Source organism: Acomys minous (assembly GCF_964271855.1).
Source record: "Acomys minous genome assembly, chromosome: 20".
NCBI classification, from domain to species: Eukaryota; Metazoa; Chordata; class Mammalia; order Rodentia; family Muridae; genus Acomys; species Acomys minous.
The window spans coordinates 10,016,103-10,033,863 of NC_140502.1; the positions used below are offsets into that span (position 1 = coordinate 10,016,103).

Sequence of the window (17,761 nt, forward strand, 5' to 3'; positions counted from 1 at the left end):
GTGTGGATTCATCCCTGGGTCTTCAATTCGATTCTATTGATCCACAAGCCTATTGTTGTGCCAGTACCATGCTGTTTTAATTACTGTTGCTCTATAGTACAGCTAGAGATCAGGTATGGAGATTCCTCCAGATGATCTTTTATTGTAGAGGATTGTCTTTGCTATTCTGGGCTTTTTATTTCTCCATATGAAGTTGAATATTGATCTTTCAATATCTTCAAAATATTTTGTAGGTATTCTGATAACTGTGAATTGCTTTTGGTAAAATGGCCATTTTTACTATGTTAATTCTCCCGATCCACGAACAGGGTAGATCCCTCCTTCTTCTGATGTCATCTTCAATCTCTTTCTTCAGAGATTTAAAATTTTTTTCAAATAAGTCCTTCACTTGCTTGGTTAGGGTTATTCCTAGATATTTGCTTATGGCTATCATGAAAGGATTAGGTTTCCTAATTTCTTCCTCTGCCTATTTGTCATTTGTATATAGGAAAGCTACTGACTTTTTTTTAGTTTATTTTGTATCCTGCCAGTTTGCTGAAGGTGTTTATCAGCTGTAGGAGTTCTCTGGTAGAATTTTGGGGGTCACATATACACTATCATATCATCTGCAAATAGGGATAATTTGACTTCTTCCTTTCCCATTTGGATCCCCCTTGATCTCCTTTTGATGTCTTATTGCTCTGGCTAGAACTTCAAGAACTATATTGAAGAGATATGGGGAAAGTGAGCAGCCTTGTCTGGTCCCCAATTTTAGAGGGATTTCCTTGAATTTCTCTCCATTTAATTTAATGTTGGCTGTTGGTTTGCTGTATATAGCCTTTATTATGTTTAGATAAGTGCCTTGTATTCCCGATCTCTCCAGAACTTTAAACATGAATGGGTGTTGGATTTTGTCAAATGCTTTTTCTGCATCTAAAGAGATTATCGTGTGGTTTTTCTCTTTCAGTTTCTTTATATGGTGGATTACATTGATGGATTTCCATATGTTAAACCATCCCTGCATGGCTGGAATGAAGCCTACCTGGTCATGGTGAATGATGTCTTTGATATGCTGTTGTATTTGTTTTGCAAGTATTTTATTGAGTATTTTTGCATCAATGTTCATAAGAGAAATTGGTCTGAAATTCTCTTTTTTTGTTGGGTCTTTGTGGGGTTTAGGTATCAATGTGACTGTGGCCTCATAGAAGGAATTTGGTGAAGTTCTGGCATGGACATATTTAAGATTACCAAAGCTCAGAGTGTGGGTAATATCCATTTGCAAAAAAGAGATGGGTATGAGTGCCCTAAGAATAACACCCTGTGGATGAAGAGGCTCCAGTCTCACAAGAGAGGTGCAAGAGTTACAGGCATGAGCCACATGTTTACATTGTGCCAAGAGAAATTCAGGAAATAGAGTGTGTGGGCTGGAAGGAGACAGGTGGAATCTGTGATGTAGGATCCTTGCTTGTTCTTTGGGGGCACGTGCCACTAAGACAATAAGCTTGTCACTTGCTCATTCCCCTCAGCTATGGTACCATGGAGGCCTGTATGGAAGCTCCATAAACCAATGATGTTGTCTGTTATCCAGCATGATTCTTAAGGTACCAATCATGTTGTCAGTGAGAAGAGGGGAGGATCAAGGGCAGGCCAGGGGCAGCACCTTGACCATTTGTACAGCATAATTGCTGTCAGAGAAGATGTTAATGGGATCCTGCGGTCAGAGTTCCAGAGCCTTCAGGACAGCCAGAAGTTCTCCCAATTGGACCTAGGGCAGTGTGGGGAACATGTGAGTTATATCTGGTTGATTAGGTCTCTTAAGGATGACCCCAAAAAAGGATGTGTTTGTGTCAGTGAATTCCAAGGTAGGTCAGGAAATGGGGCATCCAGAGAGTCTGGAAAAGGGGGTGCTCTCTAGGCACAAGAGGGTATGGGATTGTAAAAGTTTTTGGACTGAGAGATGGTTATTAATGTTATTGGGGTATCCTGAGATCAGGATATGGAAGAGGGAACTATCTCGAAAAAGTAACTGGATTTCTGACAGATAAAAGAGGAGGACACTGAAGAGTTCTGTATTAAAGATTTTGTTACTATATTTCTGTGCTTTGATGGCTAGCATTAGGAGTTCAGTTTTTGTGGCTAATTACTTGGTATGTGAGCAAGAGGGGTAGATCCAATAAAGAGGCCAATTGTTGGACTAGAAGACAGACAATGGAGCTTCCCCCATCCAGAGGGTAATATTAAGGATCAGAGCCCCATGGAGAAGAGAGAGCTTGATACTTTGTGGAGAAATGTTTGTGTGGATCAGAAGCATGGGGCAATAGGTTGATAAGAGGCAGAAACTCAATGGGAAGAACAGGGAGGAAAAGGATGAGCCAATTAAGTTGACCACAGAGTTTTGGGAGATCATTAAGGGAATGAGACCCTTTAATTAGTAGTGGGGTGGGGTGAGAGGTTTTATATCAGTGGTGATCTTATATCCCAGGAAGATGAAGGGTCAGGGTCTGAATCTTCTCATGAGCAAGTAACTGATTGTCTGTATAATGGATGACCAGGCAGTGAGGCTGTACTCTCACCATGCCTAAGGAAGCAAGATGGAGGGCCTATTTTTCCTTTCCTGGGGGAAAACCCTCCATTGAAATCTCTGGGTGGTAAGATCATGATTAGGTTCCCACACAGTAAATGATAAATAGGGCCAGTTTTCGAGGGAAAAGAAGCAATGCTTAATGTCCACAATGGCTAATTAGAGATGAACAGGGACGGCCCCCAGATGTGGGAAGCCAGTTTGGAAGGAGCCCATTTTAAGCATACGTTTGTTAATTAGTCTAAGATCCTGAAGGAGTCTATATATACCAGACTACTTTTTAATAACAAACATAGGGGATTTTGTGGACCAGAAGATGGCTCAACATAGCAAAGTAAAATTGTTCCTATGGGATGTTTCCAATGTATTTGTAAAGTCACTTAATGCTATGAATTTTCCTCTTAGCACCGCGGGTCCAACAAGGAGGTCTCCAAAGAGTCTTCACTTCCGGGGTGGCGGGGGGGGGTGGCAGGGGGGGAGGGGGGCGACATATATCAGACTTGCTATTGGGACTCCAGGTAAAAGAGGTATGGGAGAATGAGGAGAGAGAAAGAACCAGAGGGTCCTGCAAACCGACAAGAAGACCATCAAGGCTGGCAGATCTGGATCCAGAAGAGCCACCACAAACTATTGTAGCAACCAAGGACAGTGCATTCAGTAAACCTAGAACACCTATTCGAATCTATCAAATGGACTGTGCACTCTCCACAGTTGGGTAGATAGAGGAGAATAACTCTGACAGAATGCTGATGCCCCCATTTGACCACTTCCCTTTTGTGGAGAGGCCTGGTGGCACTCGGAGGAAGGGGAAGCAGGTTATCTGGATGAAAACTGATAGGCTTAGTGCCACCAGGTCTCCAGGACAGCAGGTTACCAAGAAGAGACTTTATACCCTATGAGCATATACAGGGGAAGGAAATCCCCCTCAGGAACAGTCATAGGGGAGGGGAATAAGGGGAAAATGGGAGGGAGGGAAGAAGGGGAGGATACAAGGGATGGGATAACCATTGAGATGTAACACAAATAAATTAATAAAAAAAGGAAAATAAACTGATAGGCTGTAAGCATGTGGCAGGGAAGAGGTCCCCTCTGTCACAGGCCTAGGAGAGGGAAATGGGATGAAAGAGGGAGGGAATGGGAACGGGAATATACAACTCAGGGGATAACAATGGAGATGTAATCTGAATAAACTGTTTAAAGAAAAAAAGAAAAAGAAAAAACATCTAAAGAAAGAAATGGGGTTTAGAGCTAAGCAGAGAATTCTCAACAGAGGAGTATCAAAAGTCTGAGAAACACTTAAAGAAATGTTCGCTGCTCTTACTCATCAGAGAAATGAAAATGAAAACGACACTGAGATTCCATCTTACACATATCAGAAACGCTAAGATCAAAAACTCAAATGACAGTGCATGCTGATGAGGATGTGGAGAAAGAGAAACACTCCTTCATTGCTGGTAGGAATGAAAACTTGTATAAAAAAAAAAACCTCTTTGGAAATAAATCTTGAACTTTTTCAGAAAATTAGGAATAAGGCTTCCTCAAAACCAAGCTATTCTACTCCTTGAAATATACCCGAAAGATGCTCCACCAAACAGCAAGTACATTGGCTCAACTCTGCTCGTACCAGCTTTAATCATAATAGCCAGAGTCTAGAAACAACTGAGATGTCCCTCAGTTGAAGAATGGATAAAGAACCCATGATACATTTACAATATGGAATACTACTCAGCTATTAAAAACAAGGAAATCATGACATTTTCAAGGAAATGGATGGAACTAGAAATGATCAACCTGAGAAAATTAACCAGGACCCAGAAAGATACACATGGTATGTACTCATAATTGGATACTAGCCCAACATGGATGTCCTCCGAGGTCATTACTCAACAGAGGACTGGGAAAGATGCTAGGACTTGCTATTCGGACTCCAGGTGAGATGTATGAGGTGTGGGAAAATTGGAAAATAGAGGAAACCAGTGGATCCTGGAACTCTACACGAAGTCTAGTACCCAGGAGGGGGCATACACTATTGTACCAACCAAGGACAATGCATACAGTAAACCTAGATCCCATACTCAGATCTACCTAATGGAGAGTGCATTCTCCACAGTTGTGTGGAGAGTGGACACTGACTCTGACATGAACTCTGGTACCCCCTATTTGAACATTTCCTGTTGGTGGGGAGGCCCGGTGCTACCCAGAGGAAGGGGAGGCAGGCTATCCAGATGAGACCTGAGAGGCTGTCATGTTATGGTGGTGGAGGAGGTTCCCTTCTGTCACAGGCCTAGGGGATGGGAATAAGGTGAAAGAGGAAGGCAAGGAGGGGAAATGGGAAGATACAAGTGAAGGAACAGCAATCTAGATATAATCTGGTTTTGTTTGTTTGTTTTTTAGTTTTTCAAGGCAGGGTCTCTCTGTGTAGCCTTGGCTGTCCTGGACTCACTTTGTAGACCAGGCTGGCCTCAAACTCACAGCAATCCACCTGCCTCTGCCTCCCAAGTACTTGGATTAAAGGTGTGCGTCACCACCGCCCGGCTTCTAGATGTAATCTGAATGAATTATTTAAATAAAATTTTAAAAAAGAAAACAAACTGCTGTTTAGTATTTGGGGGTAATTGGGAGCCTTCAAATACTGTTGATGGGAGCACAAACTGGTGTAGACACTGTGGAAACCAGTGAGGTAATTCCTCTGAAAAATAGAATTAGATCTCCCATATGACCCAACTAAATTGCTCCTGGCAAATACTAAGAATATTCTATTTCCTACTTCAGAGGTGCATGTCTTTCTATGCTCACACCTTCTCTATTCAAAATAACTAGGGCACAGAAACACACTAGGGGTCCATGAGATTACAAGTAAATGATAAAACTGTGAGTCTCTTGTGGTTTGACTAAGGATGGCCCCTATAGGTTCATAGATATGAATACTTGGTCACCAGAGACTGACACTATTTAAAGGATACGGAGGTATGGCTTTGTTGGAGGAATTATAAAGAAGGCTTTGAGGTTGCAGAAGCCCTTGTTAAGCCCAGAGTCTCCATCTCTGCATACAGAGCAGGATGTAGTTCTCATCTATTGCTCTGGTGTCTCCCTGTATACCATGATGCTTCTCTCCATGATAATAATGGACAAACCTCAGAAAATGTAAGCAAGCCCCCTATGCAATGTTTCCTTTCATAGGAATTGGCTCGGCCATGGTGTCTCTACACAGCAATGGAGCAGTGACTAGGACAGGTATCTGTACAATTCAGGACCATATTCAGCTGTAAAGAAAAGATAACTTATGGGTAAGCAGATGAAGGAGGAAAACATTATACTGAAAGAAGCATCCAGATATATACATACAAACGTTGCATGTTCTCACCCACATGTGGATATCGTTGTTGAGGTTCTAGGTTGTGTGTCTCATTTGACGTACATGAAGATTCCAGAAAAGTAGATAGGGACCATTGGTAGGGTGAGGGAAGACAGACCCTAAGGGAGTCAGCACACTATAACACAAGTGATGTCAAGGGGAAATATGGAATAATGGGGAAACGGGTCTAATCAGAGGGAGGTGGTGTAGCGCAGAATAGGAGTAGGGAAAGGAATAATTAACAATAATGATGTATTAAAAAGCCACATGGAAACCTACTATTTTTGAGCTTCCTAAATATTTCATGTATGTATGAATGGACATATGCATAGATATGAAATTAATTAGTGTTATGTTTCACAGGAAAACATGGTCCTCTAGTATGAGTTAAATTTGGTAAAAATCATGATGTAGTTCTCAAAGATCTTATAGGAGGAAGAAATAGACAAGATGATGGAGTTCATGTCCTACAATGGCAGTACAGATAGGAAGAAAATGAGCTAGAGCAGTCAGGTTATACAGAAAAGACACTGGAAAAAAGGATGATCCCAGTGTCACAAATGTAGTAACATATGTCAAATAAACTCGTTTGCTGATAACAAAATAAATATAAAGGAGGAAGACAGTATCTGGGCTTTACAAAAAGCACTCATACTGGATGATGGATGTTGCTCACAGGATCAGTAACCCAGGAATAAAGTGAGAGAATGAGACAGAGTAAGGACCTAACCGCATGAGATGTGGGAGAGATACAGCACATGCAGCTAAGTTCCAGGAACTTACTAGGGACAAAACGAGATTAAGAAACAAAGATTGAAGTGAACCAGGCAAAGCTGTGATCAGGTGGACAGTGTGCACTCTGATGGAGCCGCACAAGCACCCTGGGAACTCATATTGAGTTGCTTATGATATATGCTACAGGACTGAGGGGGAGTTGGTTAGCTGGTCTCATCAGAGACCTCTGCAGAAGAGCAGTCTATGGCTGCAGTCTTCCTGGATGAAGAAGCTGCAAAGGACATTTTCTGTATGCACTATCAACATCTGCACAAAAAACAGGGAGGGCTGTGACGTTCCCATGGGTATAGGGTGTGAGCATCCATGACCTGACTGTGATCAGGTCAACACTGCACATGCACTCACATTCCAAAGCAATCAAATGCAGAGAAATAAGAAATGAGGGATGGACACTACAGAGAGGTCACACAGGACACAGAAGAGAGAAGTGGGCTCTGCTACTCAGGGGATGTCTCCTGAAAACACCACACAAAGAATTCTGATGTTCCAATATCATCACGGGTATTGTTTTTTTTTAATTTTTTATTAATTTATTCTTGTTACATTTCAATGGTTATCCCCTCCCTTATATCCTCCCATTCTTCCCTCTCCCCCATTTTCCCCTTACTCCCCTCCCCTATGGCTGTGACTGAGGAGGAATTCCTCCCCCTGTATATGCTCATAGGGTATCAAGTCTCTTCTTAGTAGCCTGCTATCCTTCCTCTGAGTGCCACCAGGTCTCCCCCTCCAGGGGACATGGTCAAATGTGAGGCACCAGAGTACGTGAGAAAGTCATATCCCACTCTCCATTCAAGTGTGGAAACTGTTCGGACCATTGGCTAGATCTGGGTAGGGGTTTAAAGTTTACCGCCTGTATTGTCCTTGGCTGCTGCCTTAGTTTGAGCAAAAATCCTGGGCCCAAGTCTGCCTATCATAATGTTCTACTTGTAGGTTTCTAGGACCCTCTGGATCCTTTTACTTTGCTATTCTCCCATGCTTCTCTCATCCAGAGTCTCAATGGGATATCCTCCCCTCTGTCCCAGTTTCCTGGTTAGTGAAGGCTTTCGTGGGACATGGCCCTTGGGCTAATATGCAGATATAAATGAGTATATACCATTTGAGTCTTTCTGCTTCTGGCTTAACTCACTCATTATGATCATTTCCAGCTCAATCCATTTGTCCACAACTTTCGGGAATTCCTTGTTTTTAATAGCTGAGTAGTATTCCATAGTGTATATTTACCACAGTTTCTTTATCGATTCTTCTACTGAGGGACACTTAGGCTGTTTCAATTATCTGGCTACTATGAATAAGGCTGCTATGAACATGGTTGAGCAAATTTTCTTGTTGTGTGCTGGAGCATCTTCTGGGTATATTCCAAGGAGTGGAATAGCTGGATCTTGAGGAAGCCCTATTCCCATTTTGAGATAGCACCAGATAGATTTCCAAAGTGGCTGTATTAGTTTGCATTCCCACCAGCAATGAAGGAGTGTTCCTCTCTCCCCACATCCTCGCCAGAATGTGGTGTCGCTTGAATTTTTGATCTTAGGCATTCTGATGAATGTAAGATGGAATCTCAGAGTTGTTTTGATTTGCATTTCCCTGATGATTAAGGAGGTTGAGCATTTCTTTAAGTGTTTCTCAGCCATTTGATATTCCTCTGTTGAGAATTCTGTTTAGTTCCAAGCCCCATTTCTCATTTGGGTTATTTGGTTTGGTGCTGTTTAATTTCTTGAGTTCTTTATATATTTTGGATATTAGACCTTTGTCAGATATAGGGTTGGTGAAGATCTTTTCCCAGTCTGTAGGCTGTCACTTTGTTCTCTTGACAATGTCTCCTGCCTTACAGAAGCTTTTCAGCCTCATGAGGTCCCATTTATTAATTGTTGACATTAAGGCCTGGGCTGTTGGTGTTCTGTTCAGGAAGTTGTCTCCTGTGCCAATGTGTTCCAGACTCTTCCCCACTTTTTCTTCTAAGTGACTTAGTGTCTCTGGTTTTATGTTGAGGTCTTTAATCCACTTGGATTTGAGTTTTGTGCAAGGTGACAAATATGGGTCCAGTTGCATTTTTTTACACATAGACATCCAGTTAGACCAGCACCATTTGTTGAAGATGCTATCCTCTTTCCATTGAATGGATTTGGCTTCTTTATCAAAAAACAACTGATCATATGTGTGTGGGTTCTTATCTGGGTCTTCGATTCTATTCCACTGATCAACCAATCTGTTGCTGCATCACAAGTATTGTAATGCATCTACAGACACTGGAAGTTCAGGAGAGAGATCATAATCTTATTTAGACATTTTATTTTATCTAGGATTGGATAGCAAGGCTCTCAGCTTAAGACTCTCTACAGGCTCCATGAGGACCTCTCCTGCTCTTCCAAGCATCAAGCAATAGAGCCCCAAGGCCTAACAGGAGGAGGATAGCCAGGCTAATCCGGAGACAGTTCTCTAGTTTGTAATCTGAAGTAGAAGACTCTGTGGAGAGAAAAAAACAATATTTAAATTTATGCATCAACAAATATCAAATATATAAACATATGTAATTTATCCTGGGTTGTTACTTCTTTTTTATTTGATTAATTTATTCATAATACATCTTAATTGTTAATACATGTGGTTGTTGTTATTATTATTATTATTATTATTATTATTATTATTATTATTATTATTATTAATTTAGGGATTCTACTTCTTAAATGACCATTACACATGCTCTTAGAACACAATACATCTCTACACGAGTTATTAAAAGATCACTTCTCCCAAATACCCAGAACTGTAGGGATAGCTGAAGAGATGTCTTGGGTGGGTGGTGAGCTATGGGCAGGAGATTACAAAAGGCATCTACTACACCTTCTACACCACCAGACCCATTCAAGGATTATATTTTTGGAACAAAACACTAAAAAAGAAGCATGCTGGATCCATACAAAAATCATCACAGACAGCATCATTTGAGATCAATGCTCATTACTAGGATATTGTCATTGTGGTTTTTCTAATTCAAGAATCTTCGGGAGAATCAGTTGGGTGACCCAAGCCATTAACTACTTAAGACCAGGTTCTATTTTCAGAGTAAATGTTCATAATTTTGTTCATGCTTCTCAGCTGCAAATTTACAATACAGATAGCAATAACCAACTCCATTTGATAAGTTCTAGATGTCCCTTTATACTCAATTCTTTGAAAATGAATACTCATGACTCTGGGTTCCTCCTCCTCTGTCTCCCTACCATCTCTACCCAATCTCATCCTCGCCGCAAGCCCCTTTTCCACACTCATGTGCTTTTGTTTTCTGTGAGATCCAATGCACTCATTGAACCCGACAGATCTGTGTGATTATGCCTGTGTAAGTTACCACAGGGGCCTGGTGGACTCACAAAAGATTACACAACCAATGGCAGTGATGCCCTAATTTCCAGAACCTGTCAGTACTCATTAGTTCATCATAAGGGTGTCAGAAACTCTTGAGACCTTCTCCATCTGTAGTTAGATGTTGACAAGAGACAGATGCATCAACCAAGGGCCAGCATGGAGAGTACCTAGACCCCTGCTCAGGTGTGCTCAATAGGCAGCTCAGTCTCTCTGAGGGCCACCTAATAGTTGGAGCAAGGCTGTTCCTGATATAGACTCTGTTGCCTGCTTCTTGATCACTTCCTTCTGGCAGGGCGGCCTTCCCAAGCCACACAGGAAGAGGCACAGGAAGTCTTGATGAGACCATGATAGGCTGGGGTCAGATGATAGGGGAGGAGGGCTCCACCTTTCTGAGAACTAGGGGAGGGTGGGAGGAAGAGAGGAAGGGGGCTGCAAGTGGGATGTAAACTAAATAAAATTTTAAAATATAAACTTGCTTGTAAAAAGAAAACAAGTTGGAATATGGTAAAAACCATGTTGAGGGAATACAAAAGAGCACAGACAAATAACATATCCAATAGGACTTATGAAATTTCATGCAACCAGGACATGATGATGAGAGGAGGTTTGTATATTCGCCAATTAAGATGTCTGTTGAGATGTGACCAGGTGTCTGATCAGATAGATGTCATATACTCCATTAAATACAAAACTCAGGATCATGGAAGTGTCTGACTATGGCACTAAAATAAATGAGCATCAGAAAAACACTTCACTTGAGCAAATCCTACAAATGTTTATCATTATGCTAGTCTCCTTTCTGTTGTGGTAATAAAATACTATGACCAAGAGCAACTTGGAGGGGAAAGTTGATTTATCTTGAAGATCCCCCATCCTTAAGGACCCCATGTAAGCCAACGTCTGGGGCAATGAAGAAGACAGCCTACCCAGTCCTCTTGTAAGGACCCTCATTAAGGCCAAAGTCTGTAAATCTCCACTGCTGCAGACTACTTTTACACTTCCCTTCTCTGACAGTAAAACAATTCTGAGTGGAGCCACAACTAACTGATCCTAGCCACCTGCCAGGGTAGACAGTTCCAATAGTTAAAGAAATACACCGTTTTCACGAACAACACAGACAGCCTGTCTCAAAAAAGTCCAAACATACTCTCCTCTAGTCGAGCTGATCAGCAAACGATCTATCACATAGCAACAACAAATTAGGGGAAGCCAGGTTAAAGTTCCTAATGTCCCCTGTGACTGCTTCAACCAATATTTTCCATAGGTCAACTTGCCTCTCCACCTATTACCAAACCACAAAATGCCAAGGTTCATAACTCCTAGATTGTAGCTTTTCTGTCCAAATGCCAACCACTCACGTACTGTAAAATTCATTTCTTCATCTAAAACCTCTAAGATCACTACAAATTTGCTGCTCAGGGTTGCCTCACTCTAATGAGTAGATAGACCCCAGTGCACTGGAACAGTAAACCTCTTGCTTTTGTATTGATCCAGTCCCCATCTCTCATTTGGGTGTTTCGAGGAATAGGAGCTCCTGACTAGGCATCTATTTCACACTGTGCATTTGAGTGAGGTCCGGGAACGAGCTATTGCAGGACTCTGAAACTGAAACCATGTATGAACACTGTTCCCTGCCTCCCTAACTCTGGGTTTCTGTTTGGCTGCTGCTGACAGGGATATTGGCAGTCATATTGGGGATTAGTAAACTCACACAATAACACTGACAAAGAATTGAATGAGTGCATTGCACACTAGGGCCAAAAGTTTAATCCCAGCATGTGGGAAGCAGAAGCAGGTGGGTCTCCGTGAGTTTGAGTCCAGCCTGACCTACTTACAGAGTTTCATGACAGACAACGTACAATGAGGTGATGAACCAAGAAGAAATATTTGAATGGGAAAGAAAAATAGAATACCAAGTCTCAGAGAAAGGGAAGTTCACAGCTCTGTCTGTCCACTCAGGTTGACAGAAGCCCAATGCTGAAAGTCCCTTAAGGGGACACAGGATTCAATATTGTGCTGAGGTGTTGGGTCCTCTCCATATCCTTTGGCTTGTTTACAACCCATATGCGCCTTCCCACTTCTCTCCTCCCAATACTGTTAGAAAATAAGAATAATAAAAAGTGAGGGAAGAAGAATCTTGAGGAGACTGCACTCCCCCTGTGTTCCTTTTCTCCCACTGTCACTCTAATTCTCATTGAGAACCTTCATACACAGCTCAGAGCCACATGCAAAAAGGTTACACTGTGGGCAGTAGTCTGGGCCTCTTCTGGATCAGCTAATAATCAGGAGAGTACCCAAAGCCATGCATACAGGACACTCTGATTTACAAAATGCTTCAATAGACGCTTTCCTCTCAGGTGACTCTAGGCTAGGTCAAGTTGACAATTATGCTAAACAGCACAAGCACCAGACCATGCTTATCTGTTGACTGTTTACACACAACCTTAGCACACAACTTCCTCTTCTTAGCTCTTCTGTGTGTTATTGTAGTATTTAGCTGCCTGGCTTCCTGACGGCAACGTTGTGTCATTCAGTTTGAAAATATGTTTTTTGTTTTACATTGGATTATTTGTTAATAGTTTTATACTTTGAAATATCATAGATACATGAAATATATTTTGCTTCTATTCATGTTCCAGTTCTGACTCTCATCCCATGAACTACAAAAAACAGCTTCTTTACCCAAAAAGTCCCACTCTATTTTCCATGATGCTTTTTCTTGGGATATTGTTTCTTCCTGCATCCTCAGATTCACCCTTCTGTCCCTAACCCATCAACACCCACAGTTTCCCATACTTCTCAGACAACACTTCTGTTCCCATCGTCTACATATCTAGAATCTGTCACCTCCATTGAAACACTGAAACATACCCAATAACTGAGAGAGCTGAGGATACAGACAGAATCTTATCCATCATGAAGCTGGGGCATAATCATACAAGGTCCTGACGATGAATCTCTCTTGTTCTCTTCTGTGAATGTCTCATGCGTTCTCAAGCAACATGGTGGCTATTTGGACACAACACTGTGCTCATATAATATGGTGTAAGGCAAAGATTATAGTAGTCCTGAATGGGAAAAAACGACGATGGGCCATTTCAAATTCTCTATCACAATTAGCTAAGGGTGACTACGTGGTGTGGTTGTGTGTGTGTGTGTGTGTTTCTGTGTGTGATTGTGTGTGTCTGTGTGTTTCTCAATGTTTGTCTGTGTGTTATTGTATGATGCAGTATGTTACACAGCCAGCAACTGAGTGGCACCCCAAATATCACAATGAGTAATATCGCTTCTCCAAATTAATACACCTGCATATACACTATCACATAATTAGCCAATAATATTCAGCTTCTACAATGACAATGAAATCAATTACAGTCATGACACCGGTACAGTGTGAAACAAACAATACACAGCAGACATGTAGATATATTGTTGTATCCCACATGGCATCCACTGAGGTCTCCCTAAGCACAGAGATAACAAAACAATGTCAAACATACTTACCTGGGATTGGAAGCTCAAGGGGTTCACTAGGAAGTGACCATAAGTATGAATTCTTTTTGAAAGAGCCAAAGCATCTGTAGGTCCTCCTGTGCCCTGGGCTCAAAGGGGAGATGATGAATGTCTTGTGGTCCTGATAGGAGCAGTTCTGAGGAAAGGAAGCATTTCCATCTCTGCAGAGGATGAAGGTGTCAAAGACTCGCTGTGAGTGACAGAGGAGAGTCACATTTCTTTCTGAGAGACCCCGGTGGCCAGAATCAATAGTAAGGGATGGCTTTTCCTCATAAACACCTGGAATTAAAGACCCTGTTAATAGCTGTCATGGCAGCACATGCCGTTGATCCTAGCAGTCAGGAAGCAAGACAGATATATCACTGTGAGTTTAAAACCAACCTGGTCTATATAAATATTTTGAGGCCAGCCGCATTTACATGGGACATCCTGTCTAAGAATAATCACAAAACGATCCTGTTATTTATCATTATAATTAAGCCTACAATTCACAGACTGAGCAGAGGAAAGAACACATGAAAACAAAAGGTAATTCATCCATTGCTATTCTACAGAAATCACAAAACATGTTTCCATTTTTTATATGAACAAGGACCATAGGGAGGCTCTATATAGGTACTGTAGGAAGATGCTGTAATTTCCCATGAACCCCATTCCTTAGGAGCAATAGTCCATATTCTGAATGGAGGCTAGACCACAGTCAGTGCAGTGGGAGGATGACAAACCTCATCCTCAGGGAATCAGACTTAGCTGCTAGGTTCCTGCCTAATATACACAACACCCTGGGTTCTGTTACCATCACCATGTGAATGCTGTGTTGATTATAAGGGTAGTCATAAGAGAGTAGAGGAATCAAAAGTTCAAGATTATGATTAGATATATATCAAGTCTAAGGCCAGACTGAGATATTGAGATCCTCTCTAAAAAAAAGTAAAGAAAAATGAAAATTGAAGAGGAAAGGATGAAATGAGAGGAGAGAAAAGCAGAAAAAAGGAGACAAACAATAGGAAAAAGGACAGGCCAATGTACGTGTGGAGTAGAAATTTAGCAAACCATTGTATGGAGTAATAGTTCCTACGCTTTGAAGTAGCCTTTGTTAGTGATTTTTATCTGAGATTTTTATGGACTTGTTCTCTTGAAGAATTCTCAGAGCCTTTGCATAACAGAGTCCGGAGACAGGCCTTGCAAACCAGGAAGTCTCTTAAGGCTGAGAACTGCTGGGTGACGGGTCTTTCAAGACAACCCCGAGATCAGATAAGAAGGCTTGCTATGTAGAAATTCCCACTCTGTAACAATTTAAGAAAAGCTCTCAGAGGCTGTCTATACTTCAGAGACTGACAATCCCTTCTGCTCAGAAACATAAACTCATCCCAGAGTGGTTCATTTTTCTTCAATAAATCCTCCCAAGTAAATCAGAAGACCTGCATATGGGAGCAGAGATAGAGGCAGGGCCTGTGCGGGAACATAGATACTTCAGTGAAGTGGGCAACAGTGACTGAGGCTAAAGTACAGTATTCTTAACATTTGCACACCTGTCACCGTCAACTCCAGTTTGTCACTAATTTGTGACCATTGAGCTCCCTTCTTGGGCCAACAGTAGTAAATCCCCGCATTGGTGTGTATCATGTTACGGAGAATGAACTCAAACACCTCCTGGGATCCCTGTGGGGTAGAATCATGACATTCTCTATCAGATACATAATGGAACAGGCACACTGTGGTCACTCCTGGAGGGGTCCTGCAGAAGATGGTCACATCACTGCCCTTGGAAACCACAATTCCTGGAACTGCCCATATTGTGGGCTGAGACAATGGACCTGCAGAGACACAGAAAAAGAGATCTAACCATCTGATGTCAGGAGAGCCTGCTTCCCAAGGAGCTTACACATCAAGAAGGAATCAAGAAAGTGCATCACAGAGATGCCCACAGGCCAATATGGCAGGGCTAATTCCTCTGTTGACATTCCTTCTTCCCAGATGACTCTCAATTACGTCATGTTGAAGAAAACTAACCAGCACACCTCCAAAGGGAAATCTCAACTCAGTTTCCAGAACTTCTGACACATTTCAGGTGGCCTAAATAATCTTCACTGTTACCAACAATGTAAGACTAGCTCTCCTGCCTTAGTGCTATCTAATAGCGTCTCTCTTGTCTCCTGCCTGCCAAGGAATGAACACTCTGCGTTGCCTTTCTTCTCACCAAACTTTGCCACTTCCATGGGACAGTCAATATGATGTCCCATTACATCTCTGGTCTATGTCTTATGTTAACTTTGCTTCTGTATAAAAACCCAAGCATTATGCACTCCTCCAATATCAAAAAATGTCTGGGAGCCTCAGAAAATAACTGAATCCTGTATTAATGCACCCTCATTGGACAGCATTGACATCAACCCTGTCCCAAAAATGATGTGTCCTCCCAGGAGTAGGATTCAGGAAGAGAGCCAGACATAGTCCAGGTGAAAAGAGATGGAGAGAAGATGAAAGCAAAATCAAACTTAATTCAAAATCATCCTCAGGAACAAAGGTGTGTGTGTCTGTGTGTGTGTGCGTGTGTGTGTATGTGTGTCTGTGTGTGTCTGTGTCTGTGTCTGTGTGTCTGTCTGTCTGAATGCCACATCCCTTGTGCCATTTGTTCCAATATCCTTCTGAGCCAGATATCTTGTGCATATTACCAGCCGGTAAAGGAGAATCCACAGCCCAAGATGGACTAAATAGGAAGTAAGTGGAGGGGTGGGTGACAATGAAAATCCCATCTTAGAGTCTGCTCAGGAGGCCTCTGCAAGCAGATCCCGTGCTATTCCCATCCAAATTCAGTTCCCCAAGGCTAAAACAGAGAACAGACTCACCATCGTGTGCCCAAATCCTCTGCTCTATTAAACACACTGAAACAGGAAAAAAGACCCGGTGAGAGAAGTCTGTCCTGTTATACACTGATCCCAACTAGAGCTCAGATGAAAAGACCAGGCCAGACGGACATACTGAGGTCAGGAGGGACCCCTTTGCAGCCATAAGGCCAGGCACTCACAGAGGGAAAGTTCTGTGAACAGAACCCAGGTCCTAAAACTGGGAGTCTATATTCATTACCCTCTGGCTAAGAATAATGACCTCTGTAACACTTACCAAATCCAAGAAGAGCAGCCCCAAGGCCCATGGCAGCACCTCATGCCAGATCTCCACATGCACACACAGAGGGAACTGGTGACAGAGTCTGCACAGAGGGACTTAACCAATGAGACTGAGCCGACTGGAGTACAGAACCTCTGTCAGGGATGATGACATCCAAATAAACAGAAAGGGGATGTGCTTTTACACAAGACCAGCCTGTGACTCACCAATTCTATACCACAGCTCTGGTCCAGGCAACAGTTTCTCTATACACTTCCTGTTCTGGATTGAAATTCTTAAAGGCATTATGGGTGTGCACATACTGACGTCTGGTGTTCCCATATGTGGTGTAGACTTGTGGGCAAGGTCAGAGAAAACAATGAGATGCAGCCAGAAAACATGGATCCCCAATGCTCCATGAATACACTGGAACAGTTACACTAAACTGGATGGGATATACGCAGATGTAAAATATGACAACTTGGAATACAGGAGGAGAAGACCAGGAAAGATACAGACAAATGCTTCTGTAGTATGTGCATGATCTCAGTAAATAATTCTCCTGACCAACTAAGGAAACACCCAAGTCTCTCTTGATCCTACTCCAAAGAGTCCAGCCTCTGGGTGAGGAGGGTGAGGAGGGAGATGGGAGGGGGCTCGGGCAGAGGAGTTGAGAGAGGTTGAGCCACCACAGGGACACCAGGAGTCTGGTGAAAACATCAAGGGTAAGAGGCTGCAGGTGCGTTTATTCGGCAGGAGACAGCAGGTTCTATGGCTTTGGCCAACCGGTCAGCTTCCTCCACACCATCTCTAAGCTGGGCAATGGGTGCTCATTTCTGGGGGACATGAGGAGAAGACCAAGAAGTACCAGGAGGAATGAACTGGGCCTGGGATGTAAGTGAAAAGCAAATGGGAAATCAAAATGGGAGAAAAACTATACAAGCATGGAGGTTTAGGTTGGAGTATTTTTAGTGCATCATTGTGCTGTAGGCTACTTAAATATATCCTAATCTCTCTGTGTGGGTATTTGTGTATAAAACTGCTTAAGGAGTAACTACTGATTTCACTAA

The 17,761-nt window shown here is 42.3% G+C and overlaps 2 protein-coding genes across 5 annotated transcripts in view; both read right to left on the minus strand.

The window, feature by feature from the left end:
* LOC311591271 (leukocyte immunoglobulin-like receptor subfamily A member 3) overlaps positions 1–17,761 on the minus strand; it is an 89,676-nt gene that overhangs the window by 39,685 nt on the left and 32,230 nt on the right. The window lies entirely within an intron of this gene.
* On the minus strand, positions 8,664–16,849 carry LOC311591281 (leukocyte immunoglobulin-like receptor subfamily A member 5). 2 transcript variants are annotated; one of them, XM_084770749.1, is made up of 5 exons: positions 16,707–16,849; positions 16,433–16,468; positions 15,116–15,400; positions 13,575–13,862; positions 8,664–9,170 (listed from the first exon to the last, which is right to left on the minus strand). In XM_084770749.1, the coding sequence occupies exons 1-5, from the start codon at positions 16,735–16,737 to the stop codon at positions 9,031–9,033; spliced, it is 780 nt and encodes a 259-aa protein (XP_084626875.1). In that variant the 5' UTR covers positions 16,738–16,849; the 3' UTR covers positions 8,664–9,030. The 2 variants fall into 2 exon arrangements, with proteins under 2 accessions (XP_084626875.1, XP_084626876.1); XM_084770750.1 differs by lacking the exon at positions 16,433–16,468.